We start from the raw sequence: 22700 nt of genomic DNA, 5'->3' as shown, positions 1-22700 counted from the left end.
TAAATAAACAACAATAAGAGTGGGGATCAGTGAAAGAAAGATATACCCATCGAGGCTGCACATTGCAAATTGTAACTAAAATTAAAGTTAATCCTGCACAGCAAATCTTTTTTTTACCTGTTGGATTTCTGAAAAATCATCACAATAAATGCCTGCTATTACAGTTTGATTTTAGGCTCCATAATCATCATACCTGCAGATTCTCAATGCAGAACTGGTGCCCGTACATGTCAATAGCTGAGAGGAAGATGGATTCCACCTGATTGTGACGGAGTTCATAGGAGGGCAGGTGGGAAGCGATGAGCACCTAAGTAGGAAACAAAAAGTCACCGGTTGTTTGAACGTTACTTAGGGAATGGAAGAAAATGTGAAATTGTGACATTTCAAAGCTGGGATTCAGGATCAGGCCTGCTTCTAAAGCTATGGATGGCACAGAAGGCCTTGGGGAAGATATTCGGATGTCATGAGGTGTTTATTCCTGCTAAAGATAAGAATTGTACAGGTGGCAGTCCAACTTTCCAAGCCAAAGTTGGATTTTTGAAGAAGCGACATGGAAAGAGTATTGATGCTTTTGAACTTTAGCACTGGGAAAGACTCTTGGATAGCCAGGAAAGAAAACAAATGGATTTTCAAACAAATAAACCCATGAATGCAAATAGCCAGGCTCAGATTATCCTACCTTGGACACATTACACAAAGGTCCAGGTGTTTACCTCATTCTTCTGCCTCTAATTACAGGTAGTCCTCGACTTATGGTTATAATTGAGCCTAAAATTTTTATCGCTAAGTGAGTGAATCATTGAGGTTGTTAAGTTAGTAACCCGGTTGTTAAGTGAATCTGGCTTCTCCACTGACTTTGCTTGTCAGAAGGTCACAAAAGGTCATCACATGACCCTTGGACATTGCAGCCATCATAAATATGAACCAGTTGCCAAGCATGCGAATGCTGCCATGGTCATAAATGTGGGGAAATTTTTTTTATACAGGTAGACCTCGATTTATGACCACAATTGAGCCCGAGATTTCAGAGTGAGACAATTGTTAGTGAGTTTTGCCCCATTTTACGACCTTTCTTGCCATAGGTGTTAAATTTTATTTATTTATTTATTTAATCCCATTTATATACCGCCCTTCTCCAAAGACTCAGGGCGGCTTACAATCTAAAAAGCACAAATCAATGTGCTTAGCAATAGCCTTCATTCTATGTATATGCCTGCTTATTAGGGCTTTCGGGGGGGCCCCAAGCGGCATTATTACAAAGTCAGCTTATTGCCCCCAACAATCTGGGTCCTCATTTTACCTACCTCGGAAGGATGGAAGGCTGAGTCAACCTTGAGCCTGGTGGGACTCGAACCTGCACTAATTGCAGGCAGCTGGTGCTACTTAAGGAGGCATTAGCCCACTGCTCCACCAATGAATCACTGCAGTTCTTAAATTAATTGCATGGTTGGAAGTGAATCTGGCTTCCCCACAGAAGGGGATCACATGACCTTGAGATACTGAAACAGTCATAAATATGAGTCAGTTGCCAAGCATCTGAATTTTGATCATGTGACCATGGGGATGTTGCTATGGTCGTTAAGTGTGAAAAACGGTCATAAGTCATTTTTTCCCAGTGCCGTTGTAACTTCGAACTCAGTGAACTGTTGTAAGTCGAGGACTACATGTACCCCATGTAGTTTAAAATAATTTTATTAAAAAAAACACCAGTAAGCATGTTTCTCTTCTTTTTTTTTTTGTTCTTTCCTTCCCCTGCTCTCTGATTTCTAAAATGGAAATGAAGGGAACGACGGGGGAGTTCTAAAAAAAAGGAGCTTCTACCAGCGTAGAATTATTGAGAGACAACTAGATTCATCTCTTTCCCCACCTCCACATTATTTTAATTATACAGAAAAAGTCCCTATCAGCGGAGAGCTCTCCAGGTATAGAGCTGGTATTTAAATTGGAATGCGAAATGACGAACTTAAGAAAAGGGCAGGGGAAAAAAAACAACAGCAAAATCAAGCTTTTATTTGAGTTTGGGGGAAAAAAGTAAAAATTTGACAGCCCCAGGGGAGTCATTAAGAAGAGACCGCTGTTTCTTTTTACACAGTGTGTTGGGGTTCTCTTGCCAAAGTCTAAGCAATATATTTTGTTTTCTGCTCCTGTGATTTGTGCTGTGTCTTTCAGTCCAACCCCTGGGGGCATCCTGGTTGCCAGCTGGGTGCTAGCAAATGACACTAGGCAAATAGGACAGAGGAACAAGGGGGAAGTTGAATAATTGACTCTTTTCGTGAGGAGCTCTTGAGCATGAGATGGTTGTTTTCACACTGTCCTAGCTGAAGGTCATCGGGCAACCAGGTAATGGAGCCACAAGCAACCAATGGGAAGATCAGGAGAAGGGGTGTGACAGAGTTGACTTACCACCACTCGTTTAGTGACGGTTTGAAGTTAAAACGGCACTGGAAAAAGTGACTTACGACTGTTTCCACACTTATGACTGTCTCAGCACCCCCATGGTCACGTGATCAAAACTGAGTGAAATTCCAGTAGAAAACAAGGTAATAAGGAAAATTTGGGAATGCGCAGAAATGGATAAATTAACTTTGGAAATTAAAAATAAAGATCAATCAGGTTACTACAAAATTTGGAATAAATTTTATTTTTGGCGGGAACAAAAGGAAGGTCTCTATTAGAATTTATAGATTGGTTGATTGCTTTAAGTATTGTATTATATATAATCGATACGTATCTTAAGTGTATTTTATGTGTATATATACATATATGAATATTGTAGACAAGAAGGTATGTCAGTCCGTTTGTACCGTGTCCAATGTTTTAAATAATAAATTTAATTAAAAAAAACTGAGATGCTTGGCAACTGACTCATATTTATGACGGTTGCGGTGTCCCGGGATCATGTGATCACCTTTTGTGGCCTTCTGACAAGTAAAGACAATGGGGAGGCCAAATTCACTGAACAATCGTGTTATTAACTTAACAGCTGCATAGGTTCAGTTAACAACTGTGGCAAGAAAGGTTGTGAAGTGGGCCAAAACTCACTTAACAGCCGACTTGCTTAGCAACAGAAATTTTGGGCTCAATGGTGGCTGTAAGCCGAGGACTACATGTATTCTTATCTGGAAAGTGAGAGTCACGCCTGGGAATTTGTGCCAAGCCTAGAAGAAGAAGGTTTGTAATGTCAGGAGATCTGTGATATACTGCAGAGAGCAAACCCCCACTCCCTTCTTGCACTGATAATGTTATCTAGTTGGGTAATGAAATGTCTGCAAGAGAATAACCAAAGTCAGAGAGCGCCCAAGACTCCACTTTTGAGTATTTTTTTTGTCTTTGAATCTGGAGAGACGTGCTGCTGTAATTTTTAGTATTTCTGATGATGGTAGAATCTTATTGGACCCCACAGTTCAACCTTGAGCTACAAATATTCTCTTCTATGCACTGCTGAGTCAGACAGTTGTTTGACTCTGATTCCTGGCTTAACTCTCCATAGTGACTCCTGGTTAATTCTTTGATTCTGAGATATGCTTGATGGGAGTTGTAGTATCAAACTTTACAGTAAAGGTACCAGACTGCCTACCCCTGACTGAAGGCAGCAATGGGCCAAGGTATGATCAGGGCACACCTTGAGATAAGATAAGCAACCAATGAGATAAATAAGCAGGATACATTGGCCTAATGTTGTCTTAACATTGCTAGAGGTTACTCTTATCTATGTTTTACCTGGCGGGCTCGTAAGGCAACTCTGGCGTTGGTGGTCTTACTTAACTGGGTCAGTTCCGTCAGAATATTGATCAGCTCATCGGTCAATGTGGGATCTCGGCCACACAACTGATCCTGTCAAGAAAACAAAGAACTTCTTGATTTACAGACTCAGCATCCAAGGGAGACCTACTGTACTTCTCAAAATATAGCCTCCACCCCCAAGTCAAACATTATAATCTATAATCTGTTTCTATAAAAACCAGCATAGAAAAGCCAAATTTGTGGAATAATACAGTAACGTACAGGCTTTTATAGAGAAGAGATTCTGGTTTGCTCCTAAGGGAAAAAGGCCTTTTCACTAAAGAAATTTCGCTCATATTTTGAAGGGAGACTCTATGACTTTCATCTTTATCCTGGCAGGTATTCCTCCCAAGCAACTATTGGCTTGGAGGTTTACCACTGAATATTAATAAAAATGAGACGTAGCGCGTATTAAAACAGTGTTTCTCAACATTGGCCACTTTAAGATATGGGGACTTCAATTCCGCCTAGTTCCTCAGCCCGCCATGGGATTTGAAGTCCAAGCATCTTAAAGTGGCCAAGTTTGAGAACCGCTGTTCTAAAAATAAGGCAAGCTAGAGAGAATAGAGAATACACAATAGCATAGTTGGAAGGGACCTTGGAGGTCTTCTACTTCAACCCCTGCTCAAGCATGAGACCCTATATCAGGGGTAGGCAACCTCGGCTCTTTTATGACTCATGGACTTCAACTCCCAGAATTCCTGAGTCAGCATAGCTGACTCAGGAATTCTGGGAGTTGAAGTCCATGAGTCATAAAAGAGCCGAGGTTGCCTACCCCTGCCCTATATCAATCCATACAAATGGCTGTCCAGTTTCTTCTTAAAACCTCTAGCGATGGAGCACCCACAACTTCTGGAGGCAAGTCATTCCACTGATAAATTGTTCTAACTATCAGGAAATTTCCCCTTAGTTCTAGGTTGGTTTTTTTTCCTCCTTGATTGGTTTCCATCTGTTACTTCTTGTCCTGCCTTCAGGTGCTTTGGAGAATAAACTGACCCCCCTCTTCTCTGAGACAGCCCCTCAAATATTGGAAGACAGCTATCATGTCACCCCTAGTCCTTCTCTTCATTAAATTAGACATACCCGATTCCTGCAACTTTCCTCCATATGTTTTAGCCTCCAGTCCCCTAATCATCTTTGTTTACGTGCTGACATAAAGCAGGTGGAGGGGAGACAGGCTGGAAGTCCCATAGACTCCTAATAATCTAATATTCGTTCTCGGGAGTACACACTCATTGCTTTAATAATAATAATAATAACAACAATAATAACAACAATAACAACAACAACAACAACAACAACAATAATAATAATAATAATAATAATAATAATAATAATAATAATAATAATAATAATATAAAGTTGGAAGGGACCTTGGAGGTCATCTAGTCCAACCCCCTGCTCAGGCAGGAAACCCTATACCATTTCAGGCAAATGGCTGTCCAGTCTCTTCTTAAAAACCTCCAGTGTTGGAGCATTCACCACCTCTGGAGGCAGGTTGTTCCACTGGTTAATTGTTCTAACTGTCAGGAAGTTTCTCCTTAGTTCTAGGTTGCTTCTCTCCTTGATTAGTTTCCATCCGTTGCTTCTTGTCCTGCCTTCAGGTGCTTTGGAGAATAGCTTGACTCCCTCTTCTTTGTGGCAGCCCCTGAGATATTGGAAGACTGCTATCATGTCACCCCTCACCCTTCTCTTCGTTAAACTACACATACCCAATTCCAGCAACCGTTCCCTATATGTTTTAGCCTCCCGTCCCCCAATCATCTTTGTTGCTCTTCTCTGTACCCTTTCTAGAGTCTCGACGTCTTTTTTACATCGTGGTGACCAAAACTGGATGCAGTATTCCAGGTGTGCCCTTACCAAAGCATTGTAAAGTGGTATTAGATAGCTTTAGCTATCTAGCTATCTGAACTCTGCAAACTAATGCCTTCCGGATATGTGAACTTCAGTACCTAGAATTCTCCAGCCAGCAGGATTATTATTGAGAATTCTGGGAGCTGAAGTCCTCTTTTATACAGAAGGCGCCATGACTGTGAAGGCTAAACAGCACCCACTTTGAAAATTCAACAATAAGGTGGAAAAATGAGAAACGTTACGGCTTTTCCTGGCTTTTCAACACTACCCCACATTTGTTCTTGGTTTGAAAGATAAGAGAACTGCCTGAGGTCACCCTTGCCGCTTCCATGCTAAAGAGAGCATTCTCCTTCTTAGTTTACTATCCTGACCACTGGAAAACACTCTGGGGATAAAATGGAAGGACTGGTTCAAGGTCACCCATGGTTCTCAACAGCTGAAAGAGGGAGTCCTCATTTAATGACTGGTCATTCTACGACCACTGTTACAAAGGTCATGGAATGGGTGCTTTAAGGCCCACAAAAGTCTCCCCAGCCATCATATAAGGTTGCACTGCCCCCACCACCACCAGGGTCACATGACCCCGTGTCAGACAGGTCAGCTGAATGACTGTTTGCAGCATTCCATGGTCATGTGTCCATAACAACTATGACATTCACTTCACAACCGTCACTTTGGCTTAATGACTGCCATGAAAAAGGTCTTGTGGATCCCTCAGGTTACGACCACAATGACTTATGACTGTAATTCCAGACTCAATTATGGCCATGAGTTGAGAACCACCCCTATGGTAGTTCAACTAGGGTCGCCCATCTTACAAACTAGGATACCTCACACCAAAACAGAATGCTATGGAAAGCAACTGAGCATCAAGGAGGATAGCTAAACGAAATCTCCAGAAGACGGACAGGATCTTATACAGCAACCAGAGTTTCTTCCCATGTGTTCATCTATTACCGGTAGTCCTCCACTTACAACTATTTGTTTAGTGACCATTTGAACTTACAATGGCGCTGAAAAAAGCGACTTGTGACCATTTTTCACACTTACGGCCGTCGAGGAATCCCGATGATCATGGGACACTGGGCAACGGACTCAGATTTATGACAGTTGCAGTGTCCCCGTGTCATGTGACCACCTTTTGGGGCCTTCTGACAACCAAAAGTCAATGCGGGAGCCAGATTCACTCAACTCCCGTGTTACTAACAACTTCCGTGATTCACTTAACGGTGGCAAGGAAGGTCGTAAAATGGGGGGAAAGCCCACTTAATGACTGTCTTGCTTAGCAACAGAAATGCTGGGCTCAGCTGTGGTCGTAAGTCGAGGACTACCTGTAAGTCACACCAATAGACGGGTAGCTCTTCCACGAGCCCTGAAGCACCAGCCTTACCGAAAATGACAACGGTACCTCCTTGAAAGCTCTCAGAAGGACTACACAGGTGGATTCCCCCCCAAAATGGAAAAGCAGTTTAAAACCCCACCTTGGAAAGAAGGATTCATCAAACCCCCCCCCCCAAAAAAAATGCAAGGCATGCAGCAGCAGCAGCCCTCAGCTTTCAGCCTGCCCCGATCGGCAAAGGCCTCTGACGTCTTCTTTGACAAGGCCTAACGCCTCTCCAGCACCCCCATGTAATTACACACTTGAGTGACTGGACTCTGAAGGAAATTGAAGGCCTGAGCTGCGAACAGCTGCCATTTTTTCTCTCCATCATGCCGGCATGATTACTTGAGAAATGAACAGCCCCAGCTCAAAGCAACTCCAGAATTCTCAGAGGAAATATGGCTCCGTGTTCAAATAATGAGATTCTTAAGGCAAGCGTTACTTACAGTCACAAGACAAGAAGGAAAGGGAAGGAAAGGGAAGGGAAGGGAAGGGAAGGGAAGGGAAGGGAAGGGAAGGGAAGGGAAGGAAAGGAAAGGAAAGGAAAGGAAAGGAAAGGAAAGGAAAGGAAAGGAAAGGAAAGGAAAGGAAAGGAAAGGAAAGGAAAGGAAAGGAAAGGAAAGGAAAGGAAAGGAAAGGGGAAAGCCTGGGAAGTAAATAGAGAAGAATAAAAAGAAAAGAAAGAAAAAAGGAGGAGAAGAGAATGAGGGAAGGGAAGGGGAAGGAGAGGAGAATGGGGGGAAGAGAGGAGAGGAGAGGAAGAATGGAAGAAGGAAAGTGTGTGTGTGTCAGGGAGACACACACACACACACACAGAGAGAGAGACACACAAACACACAGAGAGAGAGAGAGAGAGAGAGAGAGAGAGAGAGAGAGAGAGATCTTCATATTGTACAGATTATTATTTAAGTAAGACAATGGCGATACGTATAGCCATCAGTTGTCAGCTGTTCTAAGAGACTGTGTCTTGTTTAAAAACTTTTTAGCTGCGCAAATCAATTTCTAGTGACAGGAATCCTCCACATCTTTAGCACAAAGAGAAAAAGATGCAGAAACACAAGAAGAGGCTTGGAAAGCTCAACTCTATTAATTAGCATCTTTGAAAGCATGACGCAAACTGTGATGTGATGGATGCCATCAATCCCAGGTTTAACTCTCCCACAGGCTCCATTAAAAAAAGGCATTTTTCTTCAGCTCATTTTTCTTTAACTATATTTTAAAATACCCATAGTCAAACATTTTTACTCCTCCAGGTCATGGGAAAAGGGAGAGGCCTTTATCTTGTCTGCTTTTGTCTTTTTAGTTGAAAAGGATGGGATTGGAGATTTGGGGGACATCAGAGGCCAACCCAGAAGAATTGTCGCAGCACCTCCAGCCCAATTTTTAAATGAGGGATTTTGAGGCAAAACAAGAGATTATTATTATCAGACCTCAAGAATGGTGGATGGCTTTACTGGTAAAAAATAAGAATGTTTTGAAATGAACAACGTAAGGTTTGAAGACAGGATAATTACTCTTTATTGAAATAAGGAAATGTGGGTTACCCAAAAATTAAGTTTTCTTCTCTATATAATAGGCTACTCTAGATTATTTTATTGCAATTAGGTAAAACTTAAAAACAGGACATTGATATGTATTAGTGAAAATATATTAAAAATTCTTTTAATTGACTAGGTCACAATTAGAAATGTATTAATTTTATTAATTTAACTATGTTATAACTAAGTGAATTGGAGAGGGAATCTGCCGGTGGAACTTTGGACTGCCCCGGACCTTCGCTCGTTTCGCCGGGACCTGAAAACTTGGTTATTTGATCTTTCTGTCCTGGACTGAGGGGGTTTTAATTTAACTTTAAATTTGAAATTTTAATTTGTTTTAACTGTGGGCTAGTCTTAATTTAATTCTATTTTAATTGTATTTATTTGTATTGTTTTAATTCGCCCTGTAAACCGCCCTGAGTTTTTTGGGAATAGGGCGGTATATAAAATCAATTAAATAAATAAATAAATAAATAAATCCTTGTTGATGCAACCTTAGCTATTTACAAATAACTTGTTATTTGCTATTGTTTACTTTTGATTACCCAACCACCGTATTGCTTCACAAACATTTGAATGTAAATATTAAAAAAATAATAAAATTTGTGCAAAAAGAAAAAGAATGGTGGATGGCTGTGATTGGTGAATTTTAGGGAAAAGGCATAAGAATGCAAAACGAGGACCTAGTCTGGCTATCTGGTTTGAAAAGGTTAATGCTATTAAAACAGCTGCTTAACATGCAGTTACAATATGCAGGTGATTTTGTGAACACCTGTTGCTCCATAAGGAAAACAACTCCATAGGGAAAACAATCCAATCCAATTCCGGGTGCAGCCAGATTTCTCCCTTTTCATCTTTTCAAAATGGAGAATTTTGTCTTTCGCATCTTAAAAGACAGACCCTTTGACGCATCTTGGCGGATCATGCTGATCCATGCGCTCCACAACAATGTTTTTCAATCTTGGCAACTTTAAGATGGGTAGACTCCAACTCCCAGAATTTCTCAGATAGCAACCAAGATTTCCCTAGCCAGTAGCTTCAAGATGTGTGGACTTCAATTCCCAGAATTCCTCAGCCAGCATGCTTTAATTTAAGGCAGGGGTCTTCAAACCTGACTGGGGAATTCTGGGAGATGAAGTCCACCCATATTAAAGCTGTTGAGACTGAATGCCAAATGATAGGCCTGCTCTAGTACTAGCAGTTCTACCCCATTGCTTTAAATCTGAAATGAGTCATTACTACAGATCGATCATACTGGGTTTTTTTTTATAACTCCTAGGTACAACTCTCAGCTACATTTCAAATAGTTTACTAAAAAGCGCTAAAGAAATTGCGCCCAAGAGCTTCACTTACAATGAGCATTGTCACAAGGAGGTTTTTCTTCGTCACCTGGGCGTGGGAAAAGATGTAGTTGAGGACAGCATTCATGTCGCTTTTGTTCTCCTCCCGAAGAGCAAAGACACACTTATCGTAGTGACCTGCAACCAGGAAGCCAAACATGACATTAATAAATAAGAGATGCTTGATGACAGGAAGGATGGCATAATGGTTAAGATGCTGGGCTTGTCGGCTGGAAAACCAGCGGCCCTGGGTTCGAGACCCAAGCATCACACGGCAGCGTGAGCACCTGCCTACCCCTACCTCCTGCCTACCTGGCAATTCGAAAGCATGCAAAATGTGAGTAGATAAAATAGGTACCACTTCGATGGGGGAGGAAACAGCGTTCTGTGACATCATGCTGGCCACATGACTACTGAAATGTCTTCTGATTGGACTAGTTCAGAGATCAGCACTGCCCCCTAGAGTTGGCAACCATTAGTGAAGCAAAATCTGCAGGGACTTCTTTCCTTCCCTTGCTTACAAGAAGCTGCAACCTACCGTGTTTCCCTCGAAAATAAGACCAGGTCTTATATTAATTTTTGCACCAAAAGACGCCTTAGGGCTTATTTTCCGGTTAGGGCTTATATTCTGGGAAATATGGTACTAAATGTGTCTGCCAGGCTGACGATCTTAACTGGGGCTTATTTTTGGGGTGGGCCTTATATTATGAGTGTCCTGAAAAATCATGCTAGGGCTTATTTTCCGGTTGGGTCTTATTTTCAGGGAAACACGGTACTTGCAGGCTACTTCTGCTGACTGCTGGCTGTCAGCAGTTCGATCCTCACCAGCTCAGGGTTGACTCAGCCTTCCATCCTTCCAAGGTCGGTAGAATAAGGAGCCAGATTATTGGGATCAGTATGCTGACTCTGTAAACTACTTAGAGAGGGGCTGTAAAGCACTGTGAAGCAGTATGTAAGTCTAAGTGCTATTACTATTACTATTGATGCTTCAAACGTCTTCTGATTGGGGGCATTCCTGATTTAGGACCTTCAGCTCCGAGAATTCTCAGCAATGCCCGTGATGGATGGGGAATTATGGGAGTTGAGGACTATACTCTTAAAGCAGGGGTCCTCAACCGTGGCAATCTTAAGACTTGTGGACTTCAACTCCCAGCAAAGCTGGCTGAGGAATTCTGGGAGTTGAAGTCCACAAGTCTTAAAAGTTGCCAAGGTTGGAGACCCCTGCCCTAAAGGACCTCTAGACAGGGAAAGGCTAATCTAGTACAAATTAAAATACTTTGGCATGCTTTCGCTGAAAACCAACATTTACTACTGATTATCAGCAAATCTGAGCCACAGTGAACAATGGCTTCGTTTAACAACTACGGCGCTCACTTAAACCGTGGCACCCATACTTACAACCTCCACGTTCGCTTAACGATCACCGCAAAAAAGTCATGAAAGTGGATCAGTCACATCAGCAACTCATTTTACGACCGTTCCGACTTATGAGCATCATGGGCAGGCTCCATTATGGTAATAAACTCAAGGGCTACCTACAATCAGTTTTCCTCGGTTTCACAAACATGAGAAGGCCATCAGTGCGAGGACTGGTTGCAAAGTTAATTTTTCATCCCCGTTGTAAATGAGAAAACTATTTATAGTCTTCCTTTGGGGATGCAGGTATGTGTGTGTGTGTGTGTGTGTGTGTGTTGTTTTTACTCTTCATATATTGGGTTTTTTATTTTTTGTAACCCACCTAGAGTCACTGAAAGTGAGTGGGTGGCCATATAAATTCTATAATTAACGAACGAACTAACTAACTAACTAACTAACTAACTAAATAAATAAATAAATAAATAAAGACAGTGTTAGTATTCATGCCTCATGCTTCTCACCTGGACAATATTGAAGGACTAACTGAAACAGGGTGGATGGGGATGGCAAGATGGATACTCTGAATTGAAGCAAAGCAGCTTACAATGCTCTTTATGTGCTAATATATTTATTTATTTGATTTGTATACCGCCCTTCTCCCTAAGGACTCAGGGCGGTGAACAGTGACATAAATATCAGAATGCACAAATATAGAGAGGAAGAACTGCCCATTCTAACCGCTGTTCATCTGACTGGGTCAAGGGTAATGGGAAATCAGCTCTGAAAGCCGTCCCACTAGACTATGGTTAACCAGCCTGCCTGATTCTTCTCGTGAAAGTTAATCATCATTTAGAAAAGAACAATTTTGGTTGACAAAGCCTTTTGGGGGTTGACATCCCAGTACAATGCTGCCATCTGGTGGCCTGAATTATTACAGATTCTTCTTCCTGGCTGTGATACAGCCCTCATTCCCACCACCCTTGTTGGAAAAAGTCAAATCCTAAACTGAGATGACCCACCGTGTTGGAACTGAGTTTCCACCTTTAGGTACTGCCGAAGCAAATCCATCACCACCGCCTTCATGTGACCTCGGATGCCACTTCGGTATCTGCAACAGACCTCTCCACAATGAAAACGCTGAAGCAGATAATCTTTGACATCATGGTTGCATTGTAAACACGCTTCCAGGATTGGTCTAGAGGTTAAGGCTCCAGGCTAGAAGTCAGGAGATGGTGAGTTCTAGTTCTGCCTTAGGCATGGAAACCGGCTGGGTGACTTTGGGCCAATCACCAGGAGACGGTGAGTTGTAGTCCCACTTTAGGCATGAAAGCTGGCTAACTGACTTAGGGACAATCACCAGGAGATGGTGAGTTCTAGCCTTAGGCATGAAAGGCAGTTGGGTGACCTTGGACTAATCACCAGGAGATGGTGAGTTCTAGTCCTGCCTTAGGCATGAAAGCCAGTTAAGTGACTTAGGGTCAATTACCAGGAGACGGTGAGTTCTAGTTCCGCCTTAGCCATGAAAGCTGGCTAACTGACTTAGGGCCAATCACCAGGAGATGGTGAGTTCTAGTTCTGCCTTAGGCATGAAAGCTAGCTGGGTGACTTTGGGCCAATCACCAAGAGATGGTGAGTTCTAGGCATGAAAGGCAGTTGGGTGACCTTGGACTATCATCAGGAGACAATAAGTTTATACAAGTTTATACTTTGCATGTGCGCGTGCATGCATAAAACGCTTCCCCCTCCCTTTCCCTCCGGTCCGCCAATCAAGAAAGGCTGGAGACCTCTGGTGTAACTCTTGTCCCGGGGCGAGTTGGCCAAGAGGAATTGTTGTAGACCCATCTGTAGGGCCTTAATTGTATTTATCAAGGGGGTTGGAGGCTGGACCCTGCCACAAAGAAGCCTGTCATTCGGCTTTCCCATTCAGATTTTGCCAGGGACCACTTCGGTGATCCTCACACTCACCTTTGAACCAGCTGCACAATACTCTGAGTGTTCATGAAGAAAACCTCACGCTCCGATTTGCGGTTTAAGGTGGCTGCGTGACTGTCCAGGATGTTGGCAATCTACAATTTACAAATTGGACTTCTTGATATGGATTACATAAGATATTGGGGGGGGTTGGTTGGGAAAACTACTGTTTAAGTCTATGAATTGGTGTGGGAACCTCAGAGTTAAGTTTTCCTTCGACATAACCACGCAGTGTACTCAATAAAACGTAAGATTTTCGGAAGCGGAATTATTGCTGGAGTTTTATTTGGATTCTTGAGCTGGATGTTGACACCCACCTTCCCCACCCTCACCATTTCTCACCATCAAGCGTATTATTCTTTCATCTAACCTCTGTCTGGCCAGTTTCATCTCAGTTTCAAGCCAGATCCCAACATTCCTTACCTGCTGGCTGGGAAACTGGCAGAGGACGGATGTGATGTTGCTCGCGTACTGTGCTATTTCTTTTTTGATGGATTTTTCCACGTTGGGGGGGATCCGCCCAGAGACGCTGGTCATGATATCCTGGAGCTCCAATAGAGGCAAGGATGGATCCCGGAGAGTTTTCATTAACCGTTCAACCCAGTACTTCACCTGAGTTAGAGGTGGAGTTGAAAGTAAATCAAGATAGCAGGCAAATGAGTTTGTTTTCTATAGGCATCTAACACTGCAGGTAGTTCTCGTCTTATGACCCGTCATAAGAGAGGGAGGGAGGGAGGGAGGGAGGGAGGGAAGGAGTTTCTCAACCTTGATTGCTTTCAGATGTATGGACTTCAGCTCCCAGAATACCTCAGCCAGTATGCTGTATTCTGGGAGTTAAGAGTCCACACATTTGAAAGTTGCTAAGATTGAGAAACCCTGACCTTGGGGTTAATGCTCTCCAGATGTGCTAGAACTGAACATGCAAGGTTAATTGGCTGGGAGTTCTTTGGAGTTGTAACAGATCTAGAAGCCAGCAGAGTGGAAAGACTGCCATTAGGCATTAAGATCTGATAGACTATCGCTTATGCCAGGGGTCTTCAAACTTGGCCCTTTTATGACTTGTGGACTTCCAGAATTCCTCAGCCATGCGAGGAATTCTGGGAGTTGAAGTCTACAAGTCATAAAAGGGCCAAGTTTGAAGACCCCTGGCTTATGCCAACAGAAGGGGGGGAGGGGGGAAGAAAGCAGTAGACATTACCTTGCTGGTGAAAAAGGGTTCTGGAAGGCAGTATCCATTCATCACGTTGAGCAGGTGGTCAAAGACATAATGGAAGATCCGGTGAAGCTTCTCACCCCGCAGGGCTGTGCTCTGGATCTGAGGCAAGGTTCCCATATGGAGCTCAGCCTTGAGAGGGCGAGAAAAACCAAAGTCATCCAGCGCTGTGAGAGTTGTCGCCATCCAATCATCGTCTTTACCTCAAAAGCGATCATTTTTCTGAGTTCTGCTGGCTTGAAGCTTCTTTCCCAGACTCAGCCGATTCCACCAAAGGTTGATCCTCCATTTCGACGTTACGTGGGCCTCAAAAAAAAGCTACTTAGGATCTGGATTTGAAGTTCCAATGGCTGCCCCCCCCCGGCAGTCACATGACCCCGTTTTGATCATGCGACAACCAGTCCACATTTAAAGCTGTCTGCAGAATCCTGCAGTCACATGACTGAACTATGATGGTTTTGCCGGAAACTGCCTTCCGGTTTTCAGCCAAAATCACTTCACAGTGAACAGTGGTTCTATTTAACAACCACTGTGTTCACTGAACGAGCACACTGTTCGCTTAATGGCCACCACCCATATATTTGTAAAATCAACCGCAGTCACAGGATGAGCCATTGAGCGACCACCCTGACTTACTACAGGTAGTCCTTGACTTACAATCACAGCCGAGCTGAAAACTGCCGCTGCTTAAGCAAGACGGTTGTTAAGTGAATTTTGCCCCCTTTTACAACCGTTCTTGCCACAGTTGTTATGTGAATCACTTCAGTTGTTAAGTTGGTAACACAGTTGTTAAGCGAATCTGGCTTTCCCATTCACGTTGATTGTCAGAAGGTCGCAAAAGGGGATCACATAACCCCGGGCATTTCAACCGTCGTAAGTACCTGCCAGTTGCCAAGCATCTGAATTCTGATTACCGTACGTGAACCTGGGGATGTGGCAATGTGTGAACAACAGTCAAAATCACCTTTTTCAGTGCCGTGGTAACTTTGAATGGACACTAAATAAATGGTTGTAAGTCAAGGACTTCCTGTACTGTAATTGTGGGCTCAAGTATGGTTGTAAGTCAAGGATTTCCTGTAGCCCAATCCAAGAAAAGTACAAAAAGGCTCTTGTCAATTATGAGGAAAAACTAGGAAGTGTTCTGGTACTTAATTCATAATTAATTCATAATTATTATTATTAAATTTATTTTCCAGCTGTCTCGCCATGGGGCTGCTCTGGGTGGCTCATATAGACCTTGGATTCATTTCTTTCGTCTTCTTCATCACAAACAAGTAGCACCAGCACCTACCTGACCTTCCCCAATCTCTAAAAGCTCACCACGTTTAGAGATGTTTGGTTGCTTGGATGGGAGACCACCAGGAAATCACAAAGCTCTAGTTCAGAAAAACACCCCCAAACCCGGCAGAAGACTAAAGAAAATGACAGATGTCCCCAGTAGTCAAGATAAATTTTTAGTTTAAATGTTTGCGAAAGGATGGCTCTTACCTGCTGAACTCGGCTTGGGTCATCCAGCTGCATCTTAGCAATGATACACCCTGGTTCAAGCGCTGCTCCGGAACGTTTCACATAATGGATGCAGCCCGATTCCACCGCTGTGAGAGTCATCACCATCTTCATCACCTGAAAAAAAATAGGAGAAGACTGAGTTAAGCAAGTGACTTCTCAGAAGCTTACCTTACCTTGCTCTCCCTGCCCTGTTGAGGTCCAGCTGATTTGGTAATTCTCTTGGGTTTCCCATGAACAAATTGCACAGAGCGAGTATCACGCTTCATTTAAAGCAGGGCTTTTCAACTTTTTCACCCATTGTACCACTTTTAGGATATGGCAACATCCGAGTACCACCAGTCGCCTAGCAAGGTGTCAAAAACTTGATGACCAAAAAAAAAAAGGAAAAAAGTGATGAAGTACAGGTAGTCCTCGACTTACAACAGTTCGCTTAGAGACTGTTCGAAGTTACAATGGCACTGAAAAAAGTGCCCCCCAAGTCACAGCCAAGCAAGACACCTGCCTGCCCGCCCGGCGGCGCTCTTCCTTCTCTCCGAGGTTTACACTCTTGTGAGCATTTCTGTTGAGGATTGGCAGTGGGGGTGGGGTGGGGGGTTGATTTTTATTCCCCCTCCCATCTGCTGGGTGGTTGCAGCAGGTTTTGGTCACTTCTCATGACCCTGGGACACTGTGACCATCATAAATATGAATCAGTTGCCAAGCATCTGAATGTAAATCACAAGACCCTGGAGATGTTGCAACATTCCAGCTGATCCGTGTTTCTTCTGGGCTCAGCAGAAGCACCAGGATCAGCGCCGAGCTCCAGCTGGATCCTGGCACTGATCCTGGCGCTTCCACTGAGCCCTGACAGTCCCGAAGAAGCATTGATCCTGGCGCTTCCGCTGAGCCCTGACAGTCCCGAAGAAGCACTGATCCTGGCGCTTCCGCTGAGCCCTGACAGCCCTGCAGCTCCAGCCGTCTCTCACTCAGGCTTGTGCGGTGCTGCCACCGGTTCAGCTCATTCCCCTCCCCTGCTACCACTTCTCTAGGATGGTTGTGTACCACTTGCCAGGTGCCAATGTACCACAGGTGGTACCCGTACCACTGTTTGAAAAGCCCTGATTTAAAGCAACCGGAGTAGGGGTAAATATAGAAAGCTCATTAAAGGCACAGCCATGCTTGGAACTGGTTGTTAACAGGAACAGAAACGCCAATAGAGCAAAGAAAATCTGCACTGAAAAGTTTTCTGTTCAAAATGAACTTTGCATTGCAATGATTGCAAGAGTCATTGAAACAGGCTTACTTTACCTGTGACTATCACATTGCTAGTTTATGCCACAGTACAGGCGACACACTCACATACGGTCAGGCTTAAGCGCAAAGACAACATGGTGAGACTGAGTCCCGTTCTTTATCTGCTTACTTCTAATAGACAAAACCTTGCCAAATTAAAGCTACAATCTTTAACCTAATAGATATACCCTGGGAGATTTTAAGCTAGTGGACTCATGGACTTCAACTCCCAGAATTCCTGAGCCGGCATGGCTTAGCATGGAAACCTCTCCCTTTCCCCTCAGCATGGCTGGCTCAGGAATTTTGGGAGTTGAAGTCCACAAGTCATAAAAGAGCCAAGGTTGCCTACCCCTGGGCTAGTCCATGACTTACAACTATTCATTTAACCACTGTTCCAAGATAATTATAGTTTGTGTACTGAAATAACGGAAATTTGGCTTATGGATCCTACGTTTGGATGTTTAAAGATGTTTGAATATTTCAACTAAGAACTAAGAATTAGGTAAAAATTAAAACAGAATTTGGTTACGTAGAAGTAGAAGTAGATTGATAAATATAGGTTGTTGTATTGGTAACGTGTGATGTATCAGGATGAGAAATAGAAAATGTTTATTAGGTAGAGTTTAGTTATTCAGCTATTGTGTGTATGTTAGTTGTTACAATTTTTGGTGTAGTGAAATAAGGGAAATTTGGGTTGTGAATATTATTTTGGATGTTAAAGGCTAAACTTGAATACTATACCCAAAATGAAAAATTAGGTAAAATTTAAAAAACAGGACATGGATATGTTTAACTAAAATTGGACTGACAAATTTTTTAACTGACCGTGTTATTCTTAGAAATTTATTAGTTTGCATGTTGTATTAAATGTTAAGGGAAATAGAGAAGGTGTTTTGATAATGTAACCTGAATTATGTACTAAAAACTCTGTTACTGAATTTTTGATTACCCAGTCACCATGATGCTTTGTAAATATATAGATGTTAAACTGGAAAACCAATAAAACTTGTTTTGGAAAAAAAACCTGTTCAAAGTTACAACAGCGCTGAAAAAGTGACTTATGGCCAATCCTCGCACCTACGGCCATCGCAGCGTCCCCAGGGTTGTGTAATTAACATTCAGGCGCTTGGCAACCGGCACGTGTTTACAACAGATGTAGCATCCCAGGGACATGTGACTGCCACTTGTCACCTTTCCAAGCTGGCTTCCACCAAGCACAACCAATGGTGGAAGCTGGATTCGCTTAACGGCTGTGTGATTCAAGTAATGACCGTAGCAAAATAGGTCATTGACATGGACATGACTCACTTAAGGGCCACCTCACTTAGCAATGGAGTTTCCAGCCCTAATTGTGGTCATACGTTAAGGACTATCTGTACCCTGAAACTTCTACTCCTTACCCCCATCCAGTTCAGGATTGCCTGAATATTCTCTTCTTCTGGGACCCCTTCTGGACACACACACACACACACACACACACACACCGCCAAGTCCTTCTTCAGCTGCACTTTCCATCACACAGAAGGCAAGGAAAATATCCGAGATTACAAAGCTTGAAAAATATACTAAAATATTCATACTAGGCAGAGAGAGGTTGGTAACAGAAGCTGAATACATCACAGTTTCATTCCACGCAGCATTAATCTTGTGAACTCTCAAGCTTCCTTCTTCTGTTATATATTCAAGATGGACAGTATTTAATATTTATTTGTTATGTATATGTAGGGATGTGTACATATGTTGTATACAGTATGTTTAGGTGTGTGTCATGTATGTGTTTCATTTTGAGAGCGGGCGACCAAATTTCATTTTTGATGTGTGTCGTTGTGCTCACAGTAAAAAAAAAAAGACAATAAAGGTTATCTTATCTCTTAACTTAAAAGAAATTTGTTAGTTTTCAATGTGATGATGAATATCTCTCTTTGAAACTTTTCACTGATACTTTTAATTTTTTAAGTCGAGGGGTCTGTGATAACACATTGTGAATAAAATGAATTACCATATTTTCCCTTGTATAAGATGCTATTTTTTTCCTGCAAACAACCTGTTCAAAAATCAGGCACGTCTTATACACAGAAAAATAATGGTAACCACTGCAGCCCAGGGCACGCCTGTGTGGGTTGCCATGCCGCCTGGTGCAGGGGTCAAGCCCCTGTGGGCTTGCCACTAACGAGAGGGGGGAGGGGGCAAGATCATTGGCCAGCCGAACTTCCGGATTTGCCGGCTCAGCTGTTCGGCGCTCCGCCAAACAGCTAATCGGCACGGAGAAACTCGGATGCCAGAGCGTCTTATACAAGGGTGCGTCTTATAGATGGAAAAATACGGTAGGAATTTCAGTGCATATATTTTGCTTATTAGGGGTCTTTAGAATACATTTGTGCATTTACAAAAGCCTTCAATGCTCAATGGGGAAACAAGATTAGGAAATCTGAGGATCTCCTTAATTGATTAAATGGATATAAATGGATTAAAGTAGAAGGGTTCTGCAGGACAAAAAAGAGCACGTATGTCGTATAAATAAGTGTTTGCATTAAGACAGTTACTCAGTTTTATTTTGCAACTATTTTTTTTTAATTAATAAAATTGTGTTCTGTACCAGCCTGCTACCGGCCCTGCAGAAAAGGCAGGGAAACCCCTTTACAAACGGCAAGAGGCTGGAATAAAGCCTGCCAAATTTATTCACATAAAACAAAGCAAGACAAGACACCAACCATAAAACAGGAGCTAAGAAACAGGAACTATCCAAGCGGTTGCCTTCAGCAAACCAGCCCTCCCACACATTCCCCTTAAATACAGTTCAGGGCGTGGCCTCTCTCTGCCTCCTTCCGAGGAGCCCCATTGCCTTCCTCTGTTTACTCCTGATTGACTGCCTCCTGCGTCGGGCGTCCTTGAACAGGGCCAGCTGTGGGTCATCTTCATCCACGTCAGGCTCACACAGCTGGGTCTGCGTCGTGACCAGGTGGGAGGGGCCTGGCTGGGGGCTCTCATCAAGCTGTCCAATCCCCTCAGCAAGCTCTTCAACACCCCCCTCCTCCTCCTCCTCTGAGTCATCCGACCCAACTGCCGAACCCACAGGCTGACCCTGAATCACAACAAATTGATCCAAACCAAAATCAATCTCATTCTGTTTAAGGGAGAGATTGAACAAAGACCTGGATGGAAACTGTTTCTGTTTGTGAGTCTGTGAGTGTGTACGTGTTTGTTACTTGTGTGTATGTGATTTTTTTAGCTCTCCTTTACACAAGGTATTCACAAGAGGGCCAGTCTAACAAGCCTACAAGCTTTCTTACCTCGATTTCACCAAAACATTGTCCAGCAAAGACATGTCCACCATCTTCCACCACATACTGGATTAGTTTCCCTGCAGACGGTGATCTTAGAATTGATGGGTCATTTTCTTTTTCAAATACACAGGTCTTATTGCCAATGGTGATGCGATATCTAAGCAGGAGAGGACAGAAACCACGAAAATTAGACTGCAAAGATGTCTACACAGAAGATTTTATTTATTAATTCAAAAACTTTATAGGGAGGCCCAGCTCACTCTGGGTGACCTAACAAGGATAAAACCCCAGTGCAAAATCCAGTAAAGGTAATCCTTGACTTACGACCAGAGTTGATCCTAAAATTTATACCACTTTACAAGGCCTTGGTAAGGCCACACTGGGAATCCTGCATTGTTTTGCTCACCATGATGTAAAAAACAATGCTGAGACTCTAGAAAGAGTAGAGAGAAGAGCAACAAAGATGATTAGGGGACTGGAGGCTAAAACATATAAAGGTTGCTGGATTTGGGTATGTCCAGTTTAATGAAGAGAAGGACGAGGCGTGACATGATAGTAGTGCTCCAATATCTGAGGGGTTGCCACAAAGAAGAGGGAGTCAAGCTATTCTCCAAAGCGCTCGAAGGCAGGACAAGAAGCAATGGATAGAAACTAATCAAAGAGAGAAACAACCTAGAACTAAGGATAAATTTCCTGACAGTTAGAACAATTAATCAGTGGAACAATCTGCCTCCAGAAGCTGTGAATGCTCCAATACTGGAGTTTTTAAAGAAGAGACTGGACAGCCATTTGTCTGAAATGGTATAGGGCAGGGGTAGGCAACCTTGGCTCTTTTATGACTCGTGGACTTCAACTCCCAGAATTCCTGAGCCAGCCATGCTGAGGAGAAAGGGAGAGCTTGCCATGCTGAGCCATGCTGGCTTAGGAATTCTGGGAGTTGAAGTCCACGAGTCATAAAAGAGCCAAGGTTGCCTACCCCTGGTATAGGGTTTCCTGCCTCAGCAGGGGGCTGGACTAGAAGACCTCTAAGGTCCCTTCCAACTCCTATTCTATTCTATTCTATTCTATTCTATTCTATTCTATTCTATTCTATTCTATTCTATTCTATTCTATTCTATTCTATTCTATTCTTCTATTCTATTCTATTCTATTCTATTCTATTCTATTCTATTCTATTCTATTCTATTCTATTCTATTCTATTCTATTCTATTCTATTCTATTCTAATTCTAATTCTAATTCTAATTCTAATTCTAATTCTAATTCTAATTCTAGACTAGACTAGTCTATTTCCAGTGTTAGACATGGCATTGTTAAGTGTGTTTTGTCCCATTTTCAAATAGGTAGGTCATGGTCCCAACTAAAGATTCGACAATCAGTCTTCTGGATCCTTGTCCCAATATGTATTCAATGTAAGCTGAGAAGAGGGTGGGGATCCCTTGAAAGGAACCAGTTTTGCATCCTGGAAACCTTGGGTTTTTATTCGGGTGGGGGTTAGTGTGTTGTGGAATTTTCCTTAGCAAGATTAAAGGCATATAGAGTGGAAGATTCCTAAAGCCTAAAGTTAAGATCTTTACAAGACCCCAGACATACAGCCCCCACCCTTATAGGCTGTGTGCCTTCCTTATCTTGGTTAGCTTTCTCCAAAACAATCCAGGATTTGACCTTGGGACAGAAGGCACATGGCTGCCACCTATAGCTGGAGCCTGCTTCTACTTTGAGCTTGGTACCATGCTCCTCATTTCCACATCAATTGCATCTTCAGCTCAAGCGTGGGTGAGGGGTGGGGGTGGAAGTAGATGCAGGATACCAAAACCCACGGTCTTACAGGTAGTCCTGTAACAATCGAAGTTACAACGGCAGTGAAAAAAATGACTGTTTTTCACACTTACGACCGCTGCACCATCCCCAGGGTGATCAAAATTCAGATGCTGTGGGCCACTGGCATGCACTTATGACGGCTGCCGTGTCCCAAGGTCACGTGATCCCCTTTTACAAGCTTCTGATAAGTAAAGTCAGTTGGGGAAGCCAGATTCAGCCATGTTTGTAACTTAACAACTGCAGCTGATTTGCTTAACAACGGTGGCAAGGAAGGTCGTAAAATGGGGCAAAATTCACTGAACCGTTGTCTTGCTTAGAAATTTTGGGCCCAACTGTGGTCGTAATTTGAGGAATACTTGTATTTGTAATCAGGCCGAGC

The 22700-nt window shown here is 43.0% G+C and overlaps 1 protein-coding gene across 1 annotated transcript in view; it reads right to left on the bottom strand.

Annotated features, from left to right (window-relative positions):
- The window catches only part of ACACA (acetyl-CoA carboxylase alpha), a 254747-nt gene that overhangs the window by 144037 nt on the left and 88010 nt on the right, over positions 1-22700 (bottom strand). Inside the window, exons 19-27 of the mRNA XM_081313199.1 lie at positions 20508-20658; positions 15925-16059; positions 14422-14568; positions 13647-13835; positions 13218-13318; positions 12272-12360; positions 9910-10034; positions 3721-3834; positions 194-307 (exon numbers count right to left, since the gene is read on the bottom strand). Of these exons, the coding sequence (XP_081169325.1) occupies positions 194-307; positions 3721-3834; positions 9910-10034; positions 12272-12360; positions 13218-13318; positions 13647-13835; positions 14422-14568; positions 15925-16059; positions 20508-20658 (1165 nt within the window). The remainder of the gene's footprint in view (positions 1-193; positions 308-3720; positions 3835-9909; positions 10035-12271; positions 12361-13217; positions 13319-13646; positions 13836-14421; positions 14569-15924; positions 16060-20507; positions 20659-22700) is intronic.

Source organism: Vipera berus (genome assembly GCF_964194415.1).
Source record: "Vipera berus genome assembly, chromosome: 1".
Taxonomy (NCBI): domain Eukaryota; kingdom Metazoa; phylum Chordata; class Lepidosauria; order Squamata; family Viperidae; genus Vipera; species Vipera berus.
Note: the sequence above shows the minus strand (reverse complement) of the source record. Positions and strands in the feature narration are given on the sequence as shown.